The sequence below is a fragment of the Xenopus laevis genome, chromosome 6L, assembly GCF_017654675.1.
Source record: "Xenopus laevis strain J_2021 chromosome 6L, Xenopus_laevis_v10.1, whole genome shotgun sequence".
In the NCBI taxonomy this organism is placed as follows: domain Eukaryota; kingdom Metazoa; phylum Chordata; class Amphibia; order Anura; family Pipidae; genus Xenopus; species Xenopus laevis.
The window spans coordinates 57,842,479-57,862,892 of NC_054381.1; the positions used below are offsets into that span (position 1 = coordinate 57,842,479).

At 36.6% G+C, this 20,414-nt stretch overlaps 1 protein-coding gene across 2 annotated transcripts in view; it reads right to left on the reverse strand.

Annotated features, from left to right (window-relative positions):
- Nucleotides 1–20,414, reverse strand: part of myrip.L (myosin VIIA and Rab interacting protein L homeolog) — a 187,285-nt gene that overhangs the window by 158,790 nt on the left and 8,081 nt on the right. For both annotated transcript variants that reach the window (XM_018267523.2, XM_041566087.1), the window contains exon 2: nt 8,024–8,147. In XM_018267523.2, the coding sequence (XP_018123012.2) occupies nt 8,024–8,133 (110 nt within the window). In that variant the 5' untranslated portion in view covers nt 8,134–8,147. The remainder of the gene's footprint in view (nt 1–8,023; nt 8,148–20,414) is intronic.

The window sequence follows — 20,414 nt, forward strand, 5'->3', positions numbered from 1 at the left end:
CCAGTTTTTTTGTTTTATATAAATGTATATAAATACCTTAGGGAATAGGTATAACAACTCTGTAATATGTTGCCACCAAGTAACTTCTGAAAGCTCTACTGTGAAGTATAAGATGGATAATGACAGAAACTGACAAGCAAATTGGAATCTCCAATGTAGCTAAGAATAATGCATGCAGAATATACATAACAAACTTGTCATGAAAATGAGCCCTAGGAGATTAGATGCATTATTTTTAGATGTTCAGGTGAAATCCCAGTGAATGAAAATGTATGAAAAATGCAGCAGTATCCAGTTTACAGGTAAGCCTCCCACACAATTCACCAGTTCAGTTATAAATGGAACTTCATGCTACATATAGAGAAACTTCTGGCACACTTGAGTTCTACAATTGTGACATATCTAGGATAAAGTTGCATAAACAAAACACTCAAAATAATTTTTTCTTATTGTATTTAATGAGAATTGGCATGAGTTCAAGCAAAAAATCATCTATTTATCTCATGAATAGGCACATATTCTGAATAAACGAACAACTTTATGTCGTGTGTGCAATGACAGATAGATGATAGATAGATAGAGAGAGAGAGAGAGAGAGAGAGAGAGAGAGAGAGAGAGAGAGAGAGAGAGAGAGAGAGAGAGATAGAGAGAGAGAGAGAGAGAGAGATAGATAGCTCAGCTCAGAGCCTGGGGTTCCCCGGATAAGGATCTTTCCGTATTTTGGATGTTCACAACTTAGGTCTACTAGAAAATAATTTAACCATTAGATAAACCCAATAGGCTTGCTTTGCCTCCTATAATGATTAATTATATCTTAGGCAAGATCAACTACAAGGTACTGGAGATAAAGGAGATCATTTTTTAAAAATCTGAATTATTTAATTAAATTGGCTCTATGGGAGATGGCCATATTGTCATTTGGAGCTTTCTAGATAAGGGGTTTCTGGATAACGAATCCTAGTGGTGTATTGATAAAAGAGTGAAAATAGAGTCACCAGAGTTACCCAGTAGGCTGCTCCATAGCTCTCTGGTCACTTGTATATGAATTTTATATGAAAATATGCCCTAAAAAATATATATAGAAAATATGCCCTAAAATCCTATTCCTGAGGAATAATAAACATGACTCTATGCCTACCATAATACTCTCCCTGGAACTCCAACTAAAGCCAAAATTGTGCCGTAGTTTCTCCCTAGAGAACTGCATTAGACAAGAAACTAAGCTGTGGCCGTGGAGAACTGCTGCACGTAAGAGAATCTTGGGTAAAAATAGTGGTTGTTAATGGTACATTCTATATTTGGATTAAGGTTCTTAATGGAGTCCCTAAGGGTTCTGTATTGGGCACACTTTTATTTAACTTGTTCATTAATGACTTAGGGGAGGGTATTGTAAGTAATGTATTAGTGTTTGCAGATTACACAAAACTAAGCAGCTATTCTGAATCAAATTGCTGTGACAGTGATTGATTTTCCCAAGATACATTTCCAACTGGCCTAAATGGAACTGATAACAACCACTGCAGCCAGATATCTGAACCTACCAGACACTAGGAATCCACCAAGGTTCTTTATTTCGATTGGATGAACAAATTTTAGCGGCCAAAAGGAATATTTCCCTTTGTAACTTCCTCACACATAGGATGCCGGAACAGGATGATAGTAACTGACATCACATATAAGAAAGGGGAAATAGGAGGGGTATACAGACAAGGAAATAAACATATTGCAGTATGACCTAGGTCACCAGGTTGCAACATTTGTATGCATCAATGACAATTAAACATGAATATTAAACATGATATAACTATTAACTGCTGGAGCAGCAAAGCAGCCCAATTGATTTAATTCAGGATGGGCGATAAAGTGGAAAATGAGATACAATGCTGATAAATGTAAGGTCATGCACCTGGGATGTGAAAGTAACCAAACCACTTTTACCCTTAATGGGACTGCACTAGGCAAATCCATAATGGAGAAGGACATTGTCTCCTTGTAGATAATAAACGTGGCTGTAGCAAGCAATGGCAGTCGGCAGCATCAAGGGCAAACAAGGTATTACAAGGGGTATGGATTCATGGGAGGAGGGAGTCATTCTTCAACTTTATAGAGCACTGGTAAGGCCCCAACTAGAATATACTGTGTAGTTTTGTACTCCATTGCTCAAATGGGATATTATTGAATTAAAAAGAGTCCACAGATGGTCAAATAGGCTGATACCTGGAAAGTCACAAAAGGGCATTGATTCTGATTAGAAGAAAGCAGGTTCCATCTAAATATTTGTTCAGTGAGATATAAGAAGTTGTGGAATTCTCTCCCTGAATCAGCTATACTGTCACATACATTAGACAGCTTCAATAAGGGGTTGGATGGCTTTTTAGCAAGTGAGGAAACACAGTTATTGAAAATAACTTAGTACAAAGCTGATCCAGGGACTGGTCGGATTTTTTTTTTGCTTTCTCTGGATCAAATAGCAGTAAGGCAGGTTCTATATAGGTATAAAAGGTTGAACTCGATGGACGTGTCTTTTTTCAACCTAACTTACTATGTTACTATGCAGATACCACCTCAAAACTGAATACTTAACTATAAGCTAACTTCTCCTTCTGTTAAGCTGCTGCACAAAGATTAGAACTTTCAAAGCACTTGTTAAATATGCATGATTACCATAAAAACAAGGGTGAGCAGCATCGCTAGGCCAGAGAGTAGAATTGCCTTCTCTACACTACGGGGCATATTTATCAAGGGTCGAATTTCGAATTGAAAAAACTTCGAAAATTCTATTTCAAAAAGACCAACCGAAATTAAGTCTTTGTTTTATAGGTCCGTATCGAAGTGTACGAATCGAAGAAATAAGATCAAATTCGATTCAAAGTTTTTTCCAAAACTTTTTCAAAGTCCACCAATTGATTTCAAATAGGGTCTAGGAGGTCCGCCATAGGCTAAAACAGCAATTCGGCAGGTTTTTGATGGCGAATATTCGAAGTCGAATTTGTAAAGAGTCAGTACATGATAAATTTAGATATTCAAATTTTCTAATTTGTTTCAAATTCGAATCGAATTTGGACTATTCCCTAGTCGAAGTACACAAAAAATTCGAATTTTTTATATTTGAAAATTCACCTTGACCTTTGATAAATCTGCCCCTAGAAGTGTTGAATTTCCAGTTTAATAACCACAGTGCACCTGGATAAAAATATAAAATGGAAGTCCACCAATTTTGAATAACTACATATAAATAAATATCTATTTGACTGTTGGGCCATATTACGTTCTACATTAAAAAGATGTTAAACTTATTTATTCAGGTTTATGTTACATACATATATAGCATAATATACATATACATAATATACAAATTTCTTAAAATGATCTACATCTGTTATTCTAAAACCTCAAATTCCTATGTTACTATATTAAATTTGTTATTTTTCACTAATACTTCCCAAGTTGTGGCGTCCAAAGCATGGTGGGGTGCAGCCTACGCGCCACATCAGGGTGATATATTTTGTGAATGCTTATTTGATGCAAAGATTATAGTATAACTATGTTTTTATTTACCTGTAGACTTGCTTTGACCTACAGAAATTGATTACATATTGGGTGACTGAAGCCAGAAAGTCAGAAAACCCCTTTGTGTTAAACTAAGAAACTTATAAAATTTATAGACAAAACTGGCAATACATCTTTATAACTACGTTCCGGAGAAATGCTATAGCAAAAGTTCTCACTACATAAATCTAAGCCTTACTATCTGAAGATTGATGAGGTTAATGAATAGGAAGTTGTTTTTTCCTCTGAAGTAAAATGCTTTGGAACAAGCTGTGAATCAGCAGGGTGTGTCTAACTTCCCCTTTTTGTCTAAGGAACACTGCCAGTCTCCCAGAGTGTAACACAGCATATATACTGCATGAGATGAAAAATGCAAACAGAATAAGCTTCAAAGTTCCTACAGTAGCAATATAACTGACAATGGAATAGTTCACTTCAGTGGCCTTCCAGTTGCTTTTCTTTTGAAAAAAGACAACTAACTATAGCAATACATGTCTATTATTCTCTAAAAGCATTAGAAGTCTGATGCTGCCAATATTAAGTTCCAAATGGAACTTACTAGTAAGTTCCATTTGGAACTTAATATATTGGGCAGTTAATACATAACAGAATATACCAATTGAGAAACTTTATTTAAAGGACAAGGACAGAGTAAACACCCAGGATGCCAATGCCAGTGTTAGGAAGCCCTCAATGTATTCAATTACTTTTTACCCTTTTTAGTATTTTGCTATCTAGGCTTATCTACCTTATCTATCCAGGAAAAGATTGACATCCCCTTTAGAAAAGGTGTTCTTTATATATTTATATTTCTGGCCAGGCCTTCTACTCACTTGCAGAGGTGGTTTAATTTTCTTTGGAAATGCATTCTTGGTGCACAGACTACTTCCATCACATTAAACCTTTAGCCTGTGCATGGGGTCCACTAATCATGTATAAATATGAATTTATTTAGCAGAGATAGCGTTAAATATAGAATGTGTACATATGTGGAATGATGGACCTCATGTACACTGGTGATTTTTTCCCCAGAATTCAGATCACACTATAAATAGTAAAACTTATTAGTCATAGAGTTTTTCAATGGAGCTCATGTACATGCACATCCTGCAAGCTGCAACTTTAAAACTTTTGTTGTCACCTTGGAAACAAGATGAGTGTTGATTTCCTTGCAACTAGCTGGATCCTGATTCCATATGAAAGACGTCTCCCTTCAAAAATCGAATACAATCACATCAGCTAAGAATTAAAGATATCCTAAACACATTTGTCGCATTGTGCTTAATACAAGGAATACCTAGTACATTTTTATAGCATCACAGAGGAGAGTACAAGAAAACCTAGGGAAATATCTACTGTGCTACTGCTCTACCTTTCAAAAACCAACACTTTTGGCTAGACATATCACAAAAGCACTTTATCTTTGTTTCTGTATGTATTCTCACCTACACCAAACTAGCAAAGCATACCTGTACACATGCACAGTAACACACACCCTTTTACCATTCTAAATGCTTGTACCAGGGCTCCACACATAGAGCATTAGCTTGCCATAAAAGCATTAAGCATTTGCAACGTTTCATGCAGCTACTAGGATACACGGCTCTGGTTTTACAATATAAAAAAATACACACAGGAAAGACAGAAATATACAGAGATGAAATACCATGCAATAGGAGACGCGGTAGGAAGGAAGTCCCTTCCCCTTTAGAGCTTACATTCTAAGTGGGAGGATAACATACAGGCACAAAATAGGAGGCAGAAGTGCGCAAAGATTTGGCCCTTAAGTTCCAGTTCTAAGACTGGTCAGATAATGTTCTAGTGCTCCAAAAGGAAGGATTAGAGTTTTATTTTGAAGGGGTTTAGAGTTTTCCCTATGGAGGAATTCAGGGATGGAATGCCAAAGAAGCAGTGAAATAGAAAGGTTTAAGACAAGAAATAGCAGTGGGTGTGGATGGTGTAAAAAGAGGGTGGCTCTGAGAGGAGCAGAGGAGACAGCCAGTAACATACAGGGTGACAAGTGAAGAAATGAAGTAAGGAAAACAGGGGTCAAGGGCTTTGAATGTTAATGGAAGGATTTTCTATGCGATAATGACAGCAAAATGCTTTCACTAGTTAGTTAAGAAGTTGTAATAGCTTTCGGCATAGGATTCGGCATGTAATAGTGTTTAAGAAATTACTTTTGAAAGAAAAACTTGTATCATGGCAATATGATAGAGAAAAAAGTGACAGGCTTTGGCAGTGGCAACAAGAGGATTACAGAAGGATAGGGACTGGTCAAAGATTATCCCCAGGCAGTGTGCTGAATAAGCAGGTCTATGTATTTCTGAATGTTGTAGAATATTAGTACAGACAAATATAACCCCCAAGAAAAACTGAGATGTAGGTATAATAGTGGTTCACTAAGCTAAATTGTGAATCTGCTGTGATTCTTACTTATCACTTCTTCCTGGGCTCCATTTTGAATTTAGGGGGTCATTGTTCAGATTCATTGAGCAGAAAGGATCAATATTATCTATTCCTGCACTTGCCCCATCTTTATGTTTATTGCTTAATGAAAATACTTTATGAAGATTGTTTAATGGAAAATACTCTACCAAAAGATCTTAATTAGGTTCTGCATTCGTGGGTACCACTACCTATTCATTTAGAAGATGATGTATATAGATAGATGATAGATATTCAGATATTGGTGGTCGCTTGGAGACTTTTTTGAACCCAAATTAATCCAAATAACTATGTAACTATGTTTGTACGGCAAAGCCCTTGCTAGGCCTCTTCAGAATTTCATTGCACTACCAACTTTTCCTACTTTACCAAAGCATGGTATCCCTGGTATGACTGACTGCCATCAGATGAAACCCACAGAATTGTAGTCCATAAATTAGAGTGTCAAGGAACATCACACCATACTGTAATGGTGCTAAACATTTTAAAGCACTCAGATACAGTAAGACAACATCTCCCTTACACTTAAGAACATGAGTCATGCATTTAGAGTTTCAAATAAAGACACTGTTTCTATCTGTTGAAAAATAACTCAGTGATTTCCAAAATCAGACTTCATTCAGGATGACATTTGTAGGACGGATGGCATTTGTCAATTGCTGGAAAATGGTAGACTAATTATCTATTTAGGTAGAAGGTTACAAAAACAAAAGCTGTTTTCTTGGTCTCCTTTTTAGTCTCTGACTCATGGACATATGAGGCTGTCATATTTTTTTCTGCATCCCCTACCAGCAGTGTGCACTAATCAATTTAAGCTGCCAGATATAAAAAAAAACAAGTATTCTTTCGCCAGAGCATTTGTACAGAGCAAATGAGACGCCACAGCCTTCTTTTAAGATGTAAACCGTCACAGTAGACCAGCAAGAGTTATAGGGGCAAATTTACTAAGCGCCGAAAATTAGTCAGCGACAGCTTCAAAAGGCAGTGCAAAACTTCGCCAGGAGAAAATTCGATCAGACAACGCAAGTTGAATGGACGTATACGTTGCAGAAAATACATTACATTACATTACACAAGCCCAGGGAAGCTTAATAAAATAAAATAGAGTTGTTATAATGCCCCACACATGAGCCCAGTGTATAGTTTATGTGCCATATGTTAGGAAATGTAGGGGGGAAGCCGGTAAACCCCACAAAAATTTACGATCTTTTGCAGCCTATCACCCTGAAAAAAGGAAAAGACACCAGCGTTTTTTGGGACTTAGAAAATTTTGAGGAAGCCCTATCTATTCTATTGCACTTTGCCTGGTGTGAGGTGGCGAAGGCAAATCTGGCGCAAGAGGTAACGTTCAGTAAAATCCACATCTTAGTGAATTTGTGCAGTTATGTCCCTTTGCCAGAGCGCAACTTTGCCTGGCGATTGAGTTTGAATGAACGCCAGCGTTAGTCTCTTTTGCTAGTGAAGTTATGCCTGGCGAAGTACCAAAATGACGTCACGCTGGCGAATTTTCGCCAACGTTAGTCACTTCGCCCTTTATTAAATTTGCCCCATAGATTGTTACTACCTTGGTAAGTAGTGTTGAGAAATTGTCAAAATTTGGAGTAAGGGGTAAGTTCTCACTGGCAAACATTGTGGATCCACACAGTGAGCAAGGAGAAACAATGGCATTATGGTTTATGACTACCTACTGTACAGATTGTACTCCAGAAGTCATGTAATAATTCCAGCAATCATTGGGTAAATACAGTATGTGCTGTGAAATGGCTCTGCCTTATATATAGACTAATTTATTTTCATATTCTTCTGGGAATCTTTATATAAGGAGGGTAAGAAACCTTTACAGTAGCCCTCTAGATATTCAGCTAAATTGTATGGATTTTATAGAGCAATGTGCACTATATTAGTCTACAGTGTGTTTCGATCTTACAGCAAAGAAAATGGCTTTTCAGGCAAATTACTATTTAACCTCTTCATAAATACACAGTTATGAAGGCAATTCTCAGAAAAATAAAAAGTACTGTCTTACCTCAACCTCTCCTCTTCTTTTTTCCGCAGACTAAAGTCTCGCTGGACTACTTGAAGGACATGTTCAGCTTCATCCTCTGTCAGGCCAGAAAGATCCAGTTTCCTTCCCATATTTTGCTTTTATCCTAAATCCAAAGATATAAAAATCAATCGCAGTTCGATAGGAAAAAAACAGCAGATTATACAAGAAAGGATTTTTTACCAATATATAATGTGAGCATTTAGAATTGGTAAAATGTCTGCAGTGTTAGAATCACAGTGTGACTTGTATTATCTTTCACTTTATAGGGAAAATGCTTGCTTTATGGGAAGTAATAGAGACAGAATTTAGTGTCTTTTTTTTACACTTCACATTGGGCACAGTAGAGCAGATCTCACAAGTAATGCGTAAGTATTTACGGAACAAACCAATTGCGCTATAAATGACTCAGATATAACAGCCTGCTGTTCAGGTTGTACAGCAATCATAGGCCATTCCATTTAATACATAAACAATATAACATAATAAAAATGGCTTGAGAAAAAATAGCCATATATTCTCTATGGTTTGAGAAAAGAGGCTCTCAATAAAGCATTAAATAGCTCTGTAAATATGGCTAAGCTTCTAAAACAACTCAGACTAAATGAATGACAGAGCTAGCTTAAACCTCTGCACAGTGCATTCTTTACATTTCAAGGCCCAGTATCCATTAGCAACAGATAACCGAGAATCCTTCAGTGAGATTCAGGCTTGAGTACAATGCCAAATCATCTTTTGGTTATTTAACACAAGTAGACTATTGTATAATATTATACTATTGTATCATTTTAACCCAAAGCTGCCCAACCGGTGGTCAACCATAGGTTTCAGGTAAACCTGTACATTCTGCTTGATGATTTGCGACAACCCCTAAGCTTAGCTGTTCAACAGCTGCTTAAAGCACACTGAGCATGTGATTATCACTGACATTTCTAACAAAACCCAAGATGGGAAACTCCTGTGACAACTTTGAAGGCCTGGATCGTTGCTACTATAGGGATGCCGAACTATTAGGCTGGTAATTCAGTATTTGGTATTTCTAGCCATATTCACTTTTAGGGTTTAGTTTAAAAAAAAGTAAGGCAAACGGTATGGAAATGCAATTTATGGAGAGATCACTTATTCAGAAAACCCCCAGGTCCTGAACATTCTGGATAACAGATCAACTCTAGATACAAGTCACAAATAATCAAGGATCCTCTACTGCAGTGGTCCCCAACCAGTAGCTCGCGAGCAACATGTTGCTCTCCAACCCCTTGGATGTTGCTCCCAGTGGCCTCAAAGCAGGAGCTTATTTTTGAATTCCTGGCTTAGAGGCAAATTTTGGTTGCATAAAAACCACGTGTACTGCCAAACTGACTCTCCTGTAGGCTGTCAGTCCATATAGGGGCTACCAAACAGCCAATCAAAGGCCTTATTTGACATCCCCGTGGACTTTCTCATGCTTGTGTTGCTCTCCAACTCTTTTTACATTTAAATGTGGCTCACGAGTAAAAAAGGTTGGGGACCCCTGCTCTACTGAAAAGACCAAGGTAGTATCATTAATCATTCAGCCACCATTAAGAGTCCAATCTGTACAGTCAAATGATAAATGACCCCATTTCTATTGTTTACAGTTAGATTCCTGCTGAATGGTGAGGCCTAAATAAGATGCAACCCTTTTATAAAATCTTCCATAAAACTCTCCCAGAGCTCTCGTCCCTTCTCCAGTGATAATGACTTACAGTTTATATATAAGTATACATAAAAGATGATTCTCCTGTGAGATTCTGCCCGGATTTGTGTGCAGATTGCTTCCCTCTCTTTGGCACTAGAGGGATGAAACATCTATCATATAAACAGAAGTATGTCATGCCTTTTACTGTTTTATTACAGAGTTATTTTGGCAAACCAAAATTCATCATCATAATAATAATGCACAGTGCTTTACAATAATATCTTTACACACAGGTGACTGACAGAAAATTAGCAGACATGGGTTTTGTCAGAAGAGCTTACAAAAGTGTACACTTTAATACATTACATAACAGCAGAATGGCTCACGTAGCACTGTAATTTAGAATTGTAATCTGTAATTGCATGAACATGCAAAATAAAATACCAAGAAGAATTCCACCTCGCTGTATAAACCTGGCTCAATGTTTTTTGTATTCCATTTGAAAACCAACCAGAGGACATGAATATATTTGCCCACCGAAAACAAATAGTGGCAGCAATGAGAAATTAAATAATTAAGGGGTTGGTAAACACAAAACGTGTTACATTAACAGTGTGGGGCAATGCAGATTTTCATGGATTAATTTTGAAGTTTAATTTGTTCAAGAGTAATGATTAAAATATACAATATGTTCTTTGTTCCTGCAACTGGAGGTGCAGGAATTAAGCACATTTTTAAAAGCACTGAACAAGTACGTCCTTTATCTCCATGTTTACAGTACAATACAATGAAGTAAAACGCCATAATAACCACTCTATGTACGATAGCAAGATGCCTGACATAGTACAGATAAGCAGAATACTAACTGGTGAACGCTCTTGAATATATACTGTATGTTATTGGCTGGTAGAATTATCAATGCTAGCATTTTCTTGAGTTTCATAGAGAACTATGGGGCACAGTTTTATGACTGGGATTAAATCCCCATTTCAAGCATGTAGTGATTCAAAAGAAATAAATAATTTCTCCAGCTCTCCTGAGCTGTATGCCCAATAAATGCAAGAAAATTTGTGAATGAGGATTCCCACCTAATATGTGTAAATCTGTCTCCATGTTCCTGCTAGCAGAGATGGAAGTATTAAACTATTTTGCTAATATGGAACAATTTAACAACAGTATTCTCTCTTAGAATGTTGAATTACAGTGTCAAATTAGGGAGCCACAGCTGCTCAGAAATCTCTGTATTTATATTATATGATTAGATCATTAGATGTTGCCTAATATTGGTTCTGATTGGTGAACCTTCTGCATTTAAGTATACAATGGTAGGATATACACTGGGGAAGTTTTATGAAGTTTCTACAACCCCTTTGGCCCATAGGACCTGGTCTAGGAGTGCTGAAGAGAAGACAGGAAGAGTTTTATATATAGAATGGTATGACCTAAGAGGCTGAGCAGTCAAAAACCAAGAAGTCAGCACACAAATAATGTGGCACTACTGAAGTATAACCCAGTAGAATAGAAGAATATATTTTTTAACTTTTGGGTACTTTTAAACTTATACAAAATGAAGATTACTAGATAAATAAACTTCTTGCTAATAATCCTAACTACAATCATGTTATGACTCCACACACTTCCCACATTTTCATTCACCGCACTATGAGATAGCGATAGCATCAATGTTGTATCAGCACCCAGTGATAAGTGTGGCTAAAAATAATGTGTTATACTGAAACAGCAGCTCTCTCTGATTATTTTAAGGAAGTGGGATGCTTGTTCTAGTAACGTTAAGATAAAATCCTTTTTTTGTTCATTTCCACTTGTATTTAAAATTGAATCAACTACTGATCATGTCCTAAATACTTTCCATCAAGAAATGGTTTTTAGCTTGTTTGATAGCACAGCAATGGAAAAAAAGGACGGACGGATATGACTGAATTTCAATGCGGGACTTATAAAAAGATTCACCAATGGGCAGACAGACCTTTACCAAGCAAGTGTATATAGTTTTACATGATTCTAATCCTCCATTAATAATGATGAAACAATTTGTTCAACCAAACACTTTATTATGACTTCAAAATACTGGACAATAGCAGGTGAAAAACCTTTGTTCACATAATATACAAGTTGCCTATACATTAACTCTCTATTCATAGCTAAATGGATTTTTTTTATGTAGCGGCATCGAGATAAACATGTTAAAGAGCTAGGGAAACCAGAATCCAGTAGGATTTTTTGCAATTCATCTTCATCAAACTTCACAATTCTGATGGACCGTGGTTTGGACAATGTGGAGTGTAACTATTCAGCAGGTTTGGTTCCATATACTGCATTCAACCTGTCTCCCCTACAGATAAAAACAGATCTGTAACACATTCCCTACCCCTTCACCACCATCCTCAGTAACAGGAAAAGGAAATAAATAGAATGCTGATCCTATTTTCAGTCATGTTTTGTCTCCATCTTCCACATAGATGCTTCCTGCCCTCATTTACACTAGTTTGCTTTTGTGCTTGCTCATTTTAACTGAATTAAATAGTTCCAAACTTTTTTTTCATTTCAACTGTTTTTACATATACCAACAATTATGACGGTTTAAATTTAAGTTTAATTTGACACCCTGTTTACATTTCTGTGTTTCTCTTGTGGTGGGTGGCATATTCCCACTCATTTTCCATTACAAGGCATGTTGGGAACTGGGGTTTCAGGAATGTTGCTTCTGTAACTAACAGAATTGTACAGTTACATATCATGGTTTTTATTGACTTTTTAAATACCTCATATAATAAAGGTTACATGTCTTCTGTACTAACCATTATGTGCCAGACACATGTTGTAATATCTATAATAATTTAGAGAAGGATTGGACATCATCCATCTATATGTCATGACCTTTTATTAACTGACCTCTCTATTGGCTACTATTTCTTTTTAATGGTCACTGATGCTGCATACAGAACAACAGCTCAATAACCTGGCACACTGAGTTCAGGAGCACAATGTCAAATGCTTCAGTAAATGCAAAATATATAGTTCAGCTAGAAAAGAGTCAGAGGTTTATAAACACAGGGACATTGTTAATGAAAACACATTTTGGAGATCTCTCCAGTTCAGAATACACAAGAAAAAAGCTGAATTACTAGAGGACCAAGTCAAATAAAAGTGCAATATACATCACACAGAAGCACAGATCTGAAATGATTAGTAGACAATCATGAAGCTATTTTAAATCTATACAGAACACATCCACTTATATTATAATTATGGCACAGTGCTTTATTATACTTAATGGCAAGGAAAAGGGAAAGCACTGCACGTAAAGTACAAAGCTATACTATAATACTATACTATAATAAATACCATACTAAGATCAATAGTCCATTTGAAAGATGTCATACTCAATGCAAACTGAAAGTGGAAGGTATAAAATTGCATTCTAGGAGGGCAAAGCTGATACATAATATATTCCAAACAATATTTCTTTCATGTTGTTTTCCAGTGTTTATCTAGAAGTAGATTGTATGACAGTTAATGGAACACCTCCGTACTGTGATAGACTGAAAATGACAAGAGGATGGTGTATTATCTGACCATTTTAATATAATATGGATAGGGGAGGTAAACATTTTACATACTGAATATAGTACAGTAACTAGATTGTCCCCTTTTGCAACATATTGGAGACATGGTCAAATTTTTATTTTAGTCTTTCTCTAGATTACCCCAAATTTAAAGGGGAAGCTTGCTCCTTGATCAGCAAGAGTTCGTTGAATATAATGGATGCCTGGAGTAGCTTCAGTTTCCCTGTTTGCACTGTTTAGCTCAAGAAAATAAATACATATATGATAAATATGTGATTTCAATAAAGACAAAAAGTATGTTTGGCACAAATTCTTATTATTGAATAATAGTATAATGCCCGTTTACACTCATACCCAAGCACTGCTTTCATGCTATGTCAACCTAGATGTACAAGTGTACATTATGTACGTTTCATCTTCTGCTGGATGATCATTTAATTTGTATTATAGCAGGTTACACATTAATAAACAGCCATATACCAGATTCCTCAAAATGCTAATGAGTTTTCTATCCACAACTCAAAAACATCACAATTAACTGGCTTATTCCACACAGCACCAACCAACTTCTACTTTGACTTTTGAAAAAAACTTTTACAAGTGGATCAATCGGGTTTCAGCAGGTGAAAATGCACATCAATTTCTTCTCTTCATTGTGAGGGAACTGAAAGGCACTGGAGGGGTCAATCAGCACTGGGGACTGACTGATTTTATATAAAAGAGTGTATATGCTGCTGTGCCTTTCTAAACACTCACAGAAAAATATCACTGACTTCCAGACAATTTCACATACATTTCCTTTTCGGACAATTCTAACGAAAGGATAAAAAGATAACAAGCCTCTGACCAGTCACAGCCCTATTAAAACGTTAATGCTTCCACTCATTCTCTGAAAGTCGTACATAATATCTGTGGATGGTCAGTGCAGTAAACCAGGAAAACAACAGGAAAGCAAAAACATTTTGCTCTGTTTAGGGAGCGTGGTAAAGATGTGCTGACTTTCTGTGTATTTAATTATATTTATCCGAAGCACAACTCATGGAGCTGAACTTCAGATGGTAAGAAATAACAATGCAGTCACAACTATTTTCATCTAGAGTACAGGTATGGGATCTATTATCCAAAATACCTTAAATGAGTGTTTGCACTGCTAAATAAAGAAAGCACCTGCAGTTTAAATTACTGCCTCTAAACTGCTGTTTATTCCAGCCATCTCTTATCCTGATTGCCTTGGGAGTGTGACACAAACTCCAGGAATTATGCAGCTGTAAGCATCTGGAAATCATCCGCTGGTACCTAAAAACTTTGTCTTATTATAATAAAAGTCCTTTTCAAATTAAACATGAAATCCAATTTCTATTTTTATTAAAGCATTCATAGCTGTTGTAAACTCATTTAAACATCTCAGCTGTCAATCAAATATTGCCTGCCACGCCTCTGGTCCCTGCCCTGGTCATAGAGGCGGGGCAGACAATTACTTTCTCTTTCCATTCAGCACTTCCTAGAAATCGCTGCTCGCCCCACATTCCCCCATTCTCTTCACCGTTTAATTGTGTAGCCAGGGCATGGGGATGGACATCAAGTCCCCCATTCTGGTGCACAAACAAGATTCTGAGGTGATACAAGGCTTGCCTTAATAACAGTGTCCACAAAATGGCTGCTGCCTGCCTGCTGTAATTATGAATTCCCAGACTGAAGGAAACAAAATTCAAAAAATTTATATTGTGTAATTATAGTTATTTTTTCCTGACTGATATGATAAAATAGGATTATGAATAATTTTTTTGGGTGACTGGTCCCCTTTAAGTTAACTTTTAGTATGTTATAAAATGTCCTAATCCTGGCAACTTTGCAATTTGTTTCAAATATTTATTTTTTGTAGATTTAAATTATTTTCCTTCTATTTCTGTCACTTTCTAGCTTCCAGATGGGGGTCACTGACGCTGGAAGACAAAAACCATTGCTCTCTGGGGCTACAATTGTGTTGTTCTGTCTTCCTATTCAGTCCTTAGCCTATTCATATTCCAGTTTCTCATTCAAATTCCTGCCTGGGTGCTAGGGCAAATAAATAGTGATGGGCGAATTTGTGCTGTTTCGCCGAAAAATTTGCGAAATACGAGAAACGGCGAAAAATTCGCGAAACGGCGCATAAACCCTAAACCTAAATAATAAAAAAATGAAGACCAGTTGTATATCATCTTAAAATATTAATATCTACAGCATAGTAAAAGTTAATTTAAAGGTGAATACTGCCTTAAGTCTGCTTAACAAGTGTTTATAATTTTAATTTAAACATTAAATAAACCCAATAGGATTATTTTGCCACCAATATGGATTCATGCAGTTTAGCTTTAATCAAGTATTAATAAATAAAATGAGATTTGCTTAAAAAGTACTTTTTGGGATATGGCCTTCCAATGGATTCCAGAGATTCCATAATTTATATTAATTTTATACTTACATATACTGTATATTTTATCCTGACTACGCTTTAATCAACCAGAAGGACTTGAACTCTGTTTTAAGAGTATCTGTTTTGAGGAAAAAATTATTTATTTTCATGAAAGGTAACACAGATATTATATATTCTTATATGGCTCACAGAGTGCACCATTCTCTTCAAAAGGAAACAATGTTTCTGTGGCCTTCAAACAAAAGCAAGTGATGGCTGAGACATGTAGTGATTGAAGCGGTAGAGAGTAAAGGAGTACTCAGATCATACAAGGAATCATTGTAATGTCTTGCAAATCCCTGGATTTCTGGGATTTTTATTTACCTATATTGCAAAGCAACAGCACAAGATTTAGTACAATATATACATATTTTAACTTTGCTATTACATAAAATGTTTCCACAAGCCATGTTACTTGTTTGACAGTATATCCTTGGCACCTCTAGTTTTTTCTGTACTTTGGATCACCATCTACTAAAAAAAAAACATTTTAGCAACTGAGAAATAGGCTAGAATATACCCCAATAACAAATCTTAGAACTTCTACACTGCAAGTTACTAATGCGATGTTTTACATGCTTTATAAACAACTATATGCCTCCCCAACCTCCATACCACAAACCCAGCTTGATTCCTTTTTTAGGGAACTACAGCTTCCCAAAATTTCAGACGACTTTTAATCTATTATGGATACAGAGATTTTGTGGAAAAAAAGTCCAATTAGCCATCTATGACCTTAAACTCCCCAAAGTGCTGGGCCCAGATGGGTTTACGGCCATATACTATAATAAATTCTCCAACATCTTAAACGCTCATCTCACCAGAATGTTCAACCAAACCCTCACAGCAAATATCTCAACTATCCGAAGCCTCACACTTATCTTACAGATTGTAAACATTTTCGCCCAATATCCGTATTAAATATTAACATAAGAATTCTAGCCAAAACACTGACTGACAGACTAAATAGAATTCCATAGAATCACAATATTGACGAACTATGCTTTAAGGCTCAAAATCCCAACAAAGTTACTAAAATTAGACATAAAAAAGGCTTTTGATTTGGTTGCCTGGCCTTATCTGTATCACACACTCCAAGAGTGAGGGTTTGGTCTCAAATTTAACAAATGGATTGAAGAACTATATTACAACCCACTAGGCAGGATCACTATAGGCCCACATTCATCGCCCACATTTCCTATAGCTAGAGGAACAAGGCAGGCCTGCCCCTTATCCCCTTTGCTGTTTGATCTGTTTGAACCATTAACAATAGCCATCAGAACAGACCCAGATATACATGGGTTACGAATGGGAACTAATGAGCAGAATACTGCAAAAATTCAGGTCAATTTCTGCTCTAGTTTTGAATCCTTCAAAAACGAAGCCCTGAACATAAATCTCCCTCCAGAATTAGTTAAATTATTAACAATCAACTTTGACTTCCACTGGTGTAAAAAACACATTACAATTCTAGGTATCTGCTTTACCTCATTATATAACCAGCTATATCAAGCTAATTATCCATACATCTACAAAAAGTTACAAAAGATTTTAGAGGATTGGAGCAAGTACTATATCTCCTGGATAGGCAGGATTACGGCAATAAAAATGACTTTACTTCCAAAAATCCTCTATTTGTTTAGAGTGATACCAATAAATATAATAATTAGAGGATAATAAATAAATAAAATAAGCAGAGGATCTCAAAAAGCTTGAAAAACACATAATGGCATTCATTTGGAAGGGCAAATCTTTGAGAGCGAACAAAGCTTCATTATACAGAAGACCACTAGAAGGTGGCCTAGGCTTACTAAACTTAAAAAAATATTTTATATCATCCCAAATCGCACAGATCCCAACATTTCACATACAGTACAACACCAGCCACCACTGTGGGTTGGATTAGAAAACTTCTTGACGCATCCATACTCTGCTGAAGCTCTAGTGTGGACCCCACAGAAAAATCCACCACGGGTACTAAGCCCAAGTTTGCTTCACACACTTACTCTCTGGGACTTGAATGCCAAACAATACACTTTAATGTTCCCACACCACCAGGTTGCACCAATCACTTGTAACCCCATGTTTTCACCCGGGATCCAGGCCCATTCATTTACGTGGTGGATATCCAAGAAACTAAACAGACTAGTTGACCTATTTACAGTTAGGAGTCCTTGTACAATACCCTATTTAACTGACACCCATGGCCTTCCGGAGACAGAATTATTTAGAGCGTCCCAACTCCTACACTGGGTTAAGGAGAGATGGAAACTAATGAATCCAGACACAGCTTCACAAGCTTCGTCTAACCTGAAACATAGCTCAGCCAACACGATCCTAATAGAAGCAGGTTACAAGGTTCTTATGCGATGGTATTAATTCATAGCAAAGATATACCAAGCCCCCAATAACCACTGCTTTTGGGGATGTATGATTCCTGGATCTATGGGGCATATATGCTGGTCATGTCCTAAGATGATCAGGTTTTGGGTAAGAGTTTACTCTTTTTTCAGTCCTACAGCTGAATCTAAGGAAAAATCCTTACGGAGCCTTAATGGGATTGCCACCTAAGGATGTCCCTAAAATAAAATGTAAATTATCGAACCATATAATCCTAGCGGCTAGACCAGTGATCCCCAACCAGTAGCTCGTGAGCAACATGTTGGTCTCCAACGCTTGGATGTTGCTCCCAGTGGCCTCAAAGCATATGCTTATTTTTGAATTCCAGGCTGGGGGTACGTTTTGCTTGTATAAAAACCAGATGTACTGCCAAACAGAGCATCAATGTAGGTTGACAGTCCACATAGGGGTTACAAAATGGCCTATTACAGCCCTTATTTGGCACCCCAGGAACATTTTTCATGCTAGTGTTGCTCCCCAACTTCTCTTACTTCTGAATGTTGCTCACGGGTTCTAAAGGTTGGGGATCCCTGGGCTAGACAATCTATAGCAAAATGTCCCCTAACATAAATTACATTATGTTTAAAAACAAAATCAACTGGATTTATATTGAGAGGTTAACGGAGACAGCTACAGACAGGATCCAATCAGTCCAAAAAACGTGGCAGCCATGGGTTAAATATAGATTTAATGGTACACTCCCTACTTGACTCCTGCCTATAGAATGACATCAGTTCACTCCAGACCCAACAATGCTTAAATGATGTCGAAAAAAAATGACCATCAGTCTCCATTAGATTGTTTTAGAAACAGTTTATTTTCTCCGAGTTACATAAATTGTTAATGTATTGATGATATTAAACAGGAAATTGAATGTACATTTCATTCTTATAACTTACAAATAACATTCATAGTTCTGTATACTACTGTACTACAATATGATATATTTATCAATCCTGAACTTAAGATATGTTATCTGACGAAAGGATATAACGTTACTTTTCTGTGACCAGTGGGATTATTTCCCACTCCATTTAAGCCAAATATACGCATGGAAAGTCTACAATTGCCTGTACTCAATTGTGTAAAATGTACGGCTATGTGTGTCACATTGGATAAATGTACAAATCAAAATATTTGAAAAAAACAAACATTTTAGCATTTAATAAAACAAATAGTTTTATTTTGCTGCTAACATTTATGCATCTTAGTCACCATCAAGTAAAATGTACCATTTTGTTTTTACAGAGAAAACTCATTTGGAAAAACAGGATTATATGCTTACTACTACAAATGGCTTTACATTTTGTGAATATCAGGTTTCAGGGTAAGAGATTTACGAAACAAACACAATAATGTTTATTTTCACTGACTGCTAAAAATATAATTCAGAAATATCAGGCATTACCCTGAGCATCTGTTAAGTTGTCCGTTACTGACTCCATTTTAGAACTTATTGATCATTTATATGAAAGGAATGCATTTTGTAGGATTTTAGTTGCCATCATATATCTGTTTGTTATTAAAAATGGTTCCTGTGTTTTCAGCATCATTGCCATCCTGAGGGTGGTCTGCCAGACTGCCCCAGGAATGTCACTAATGGTATCCTGACATCCTCAAACTAGCCTAGAAACTAAGCATTTAGTAACAATAACCAATATAATCCATGAGCTGCAACCTAGTACTGGTAGAATTTCCTAGAAGGCAAGAGTGTGGCAGGATCAAGGCAAAAGTAAATGCCTACACTAACACGCTTACTTCCTTTGCTCCATAAGGAGAAAATTGTCTTTACTCCAATAAACAATACAGTTATGATAACAGGAAATATAGCTTGAGGATCATATTATATTAATGAGGAGGCTAAGCAGGCAGGCCTATAATTAAGGCCTGGACCCTGCAGGTTTTATGCAATGTTACAATGCCCAGTGCATTTTCTGTTCTGGCTATTATGTTAGACATCCAGTCACTCCAGCCTTTATACATTACATGTAACACTAACTATATTAGAAACATTTTTTATTTTGCACAGCCTATTTACCCGGTTTTTATTTTTCCAACTGAACTGTTCCTTTAGTCATGTGCTGGGTATATCAGCATTATAGTGGGTGGTGGCACAAAGCGCCTATGCTAATCAGTTACACAAAATGGGACATAAGATGCACTGAAACATTACAGGGCTTGGGAAACCCTCTGGTAATCCACTGCAATGCACAAATGGAGGGGTTCAAATAGAGTTATCGATCATCTGGTAAAGGACAAAACTGCTCCGATCTATGA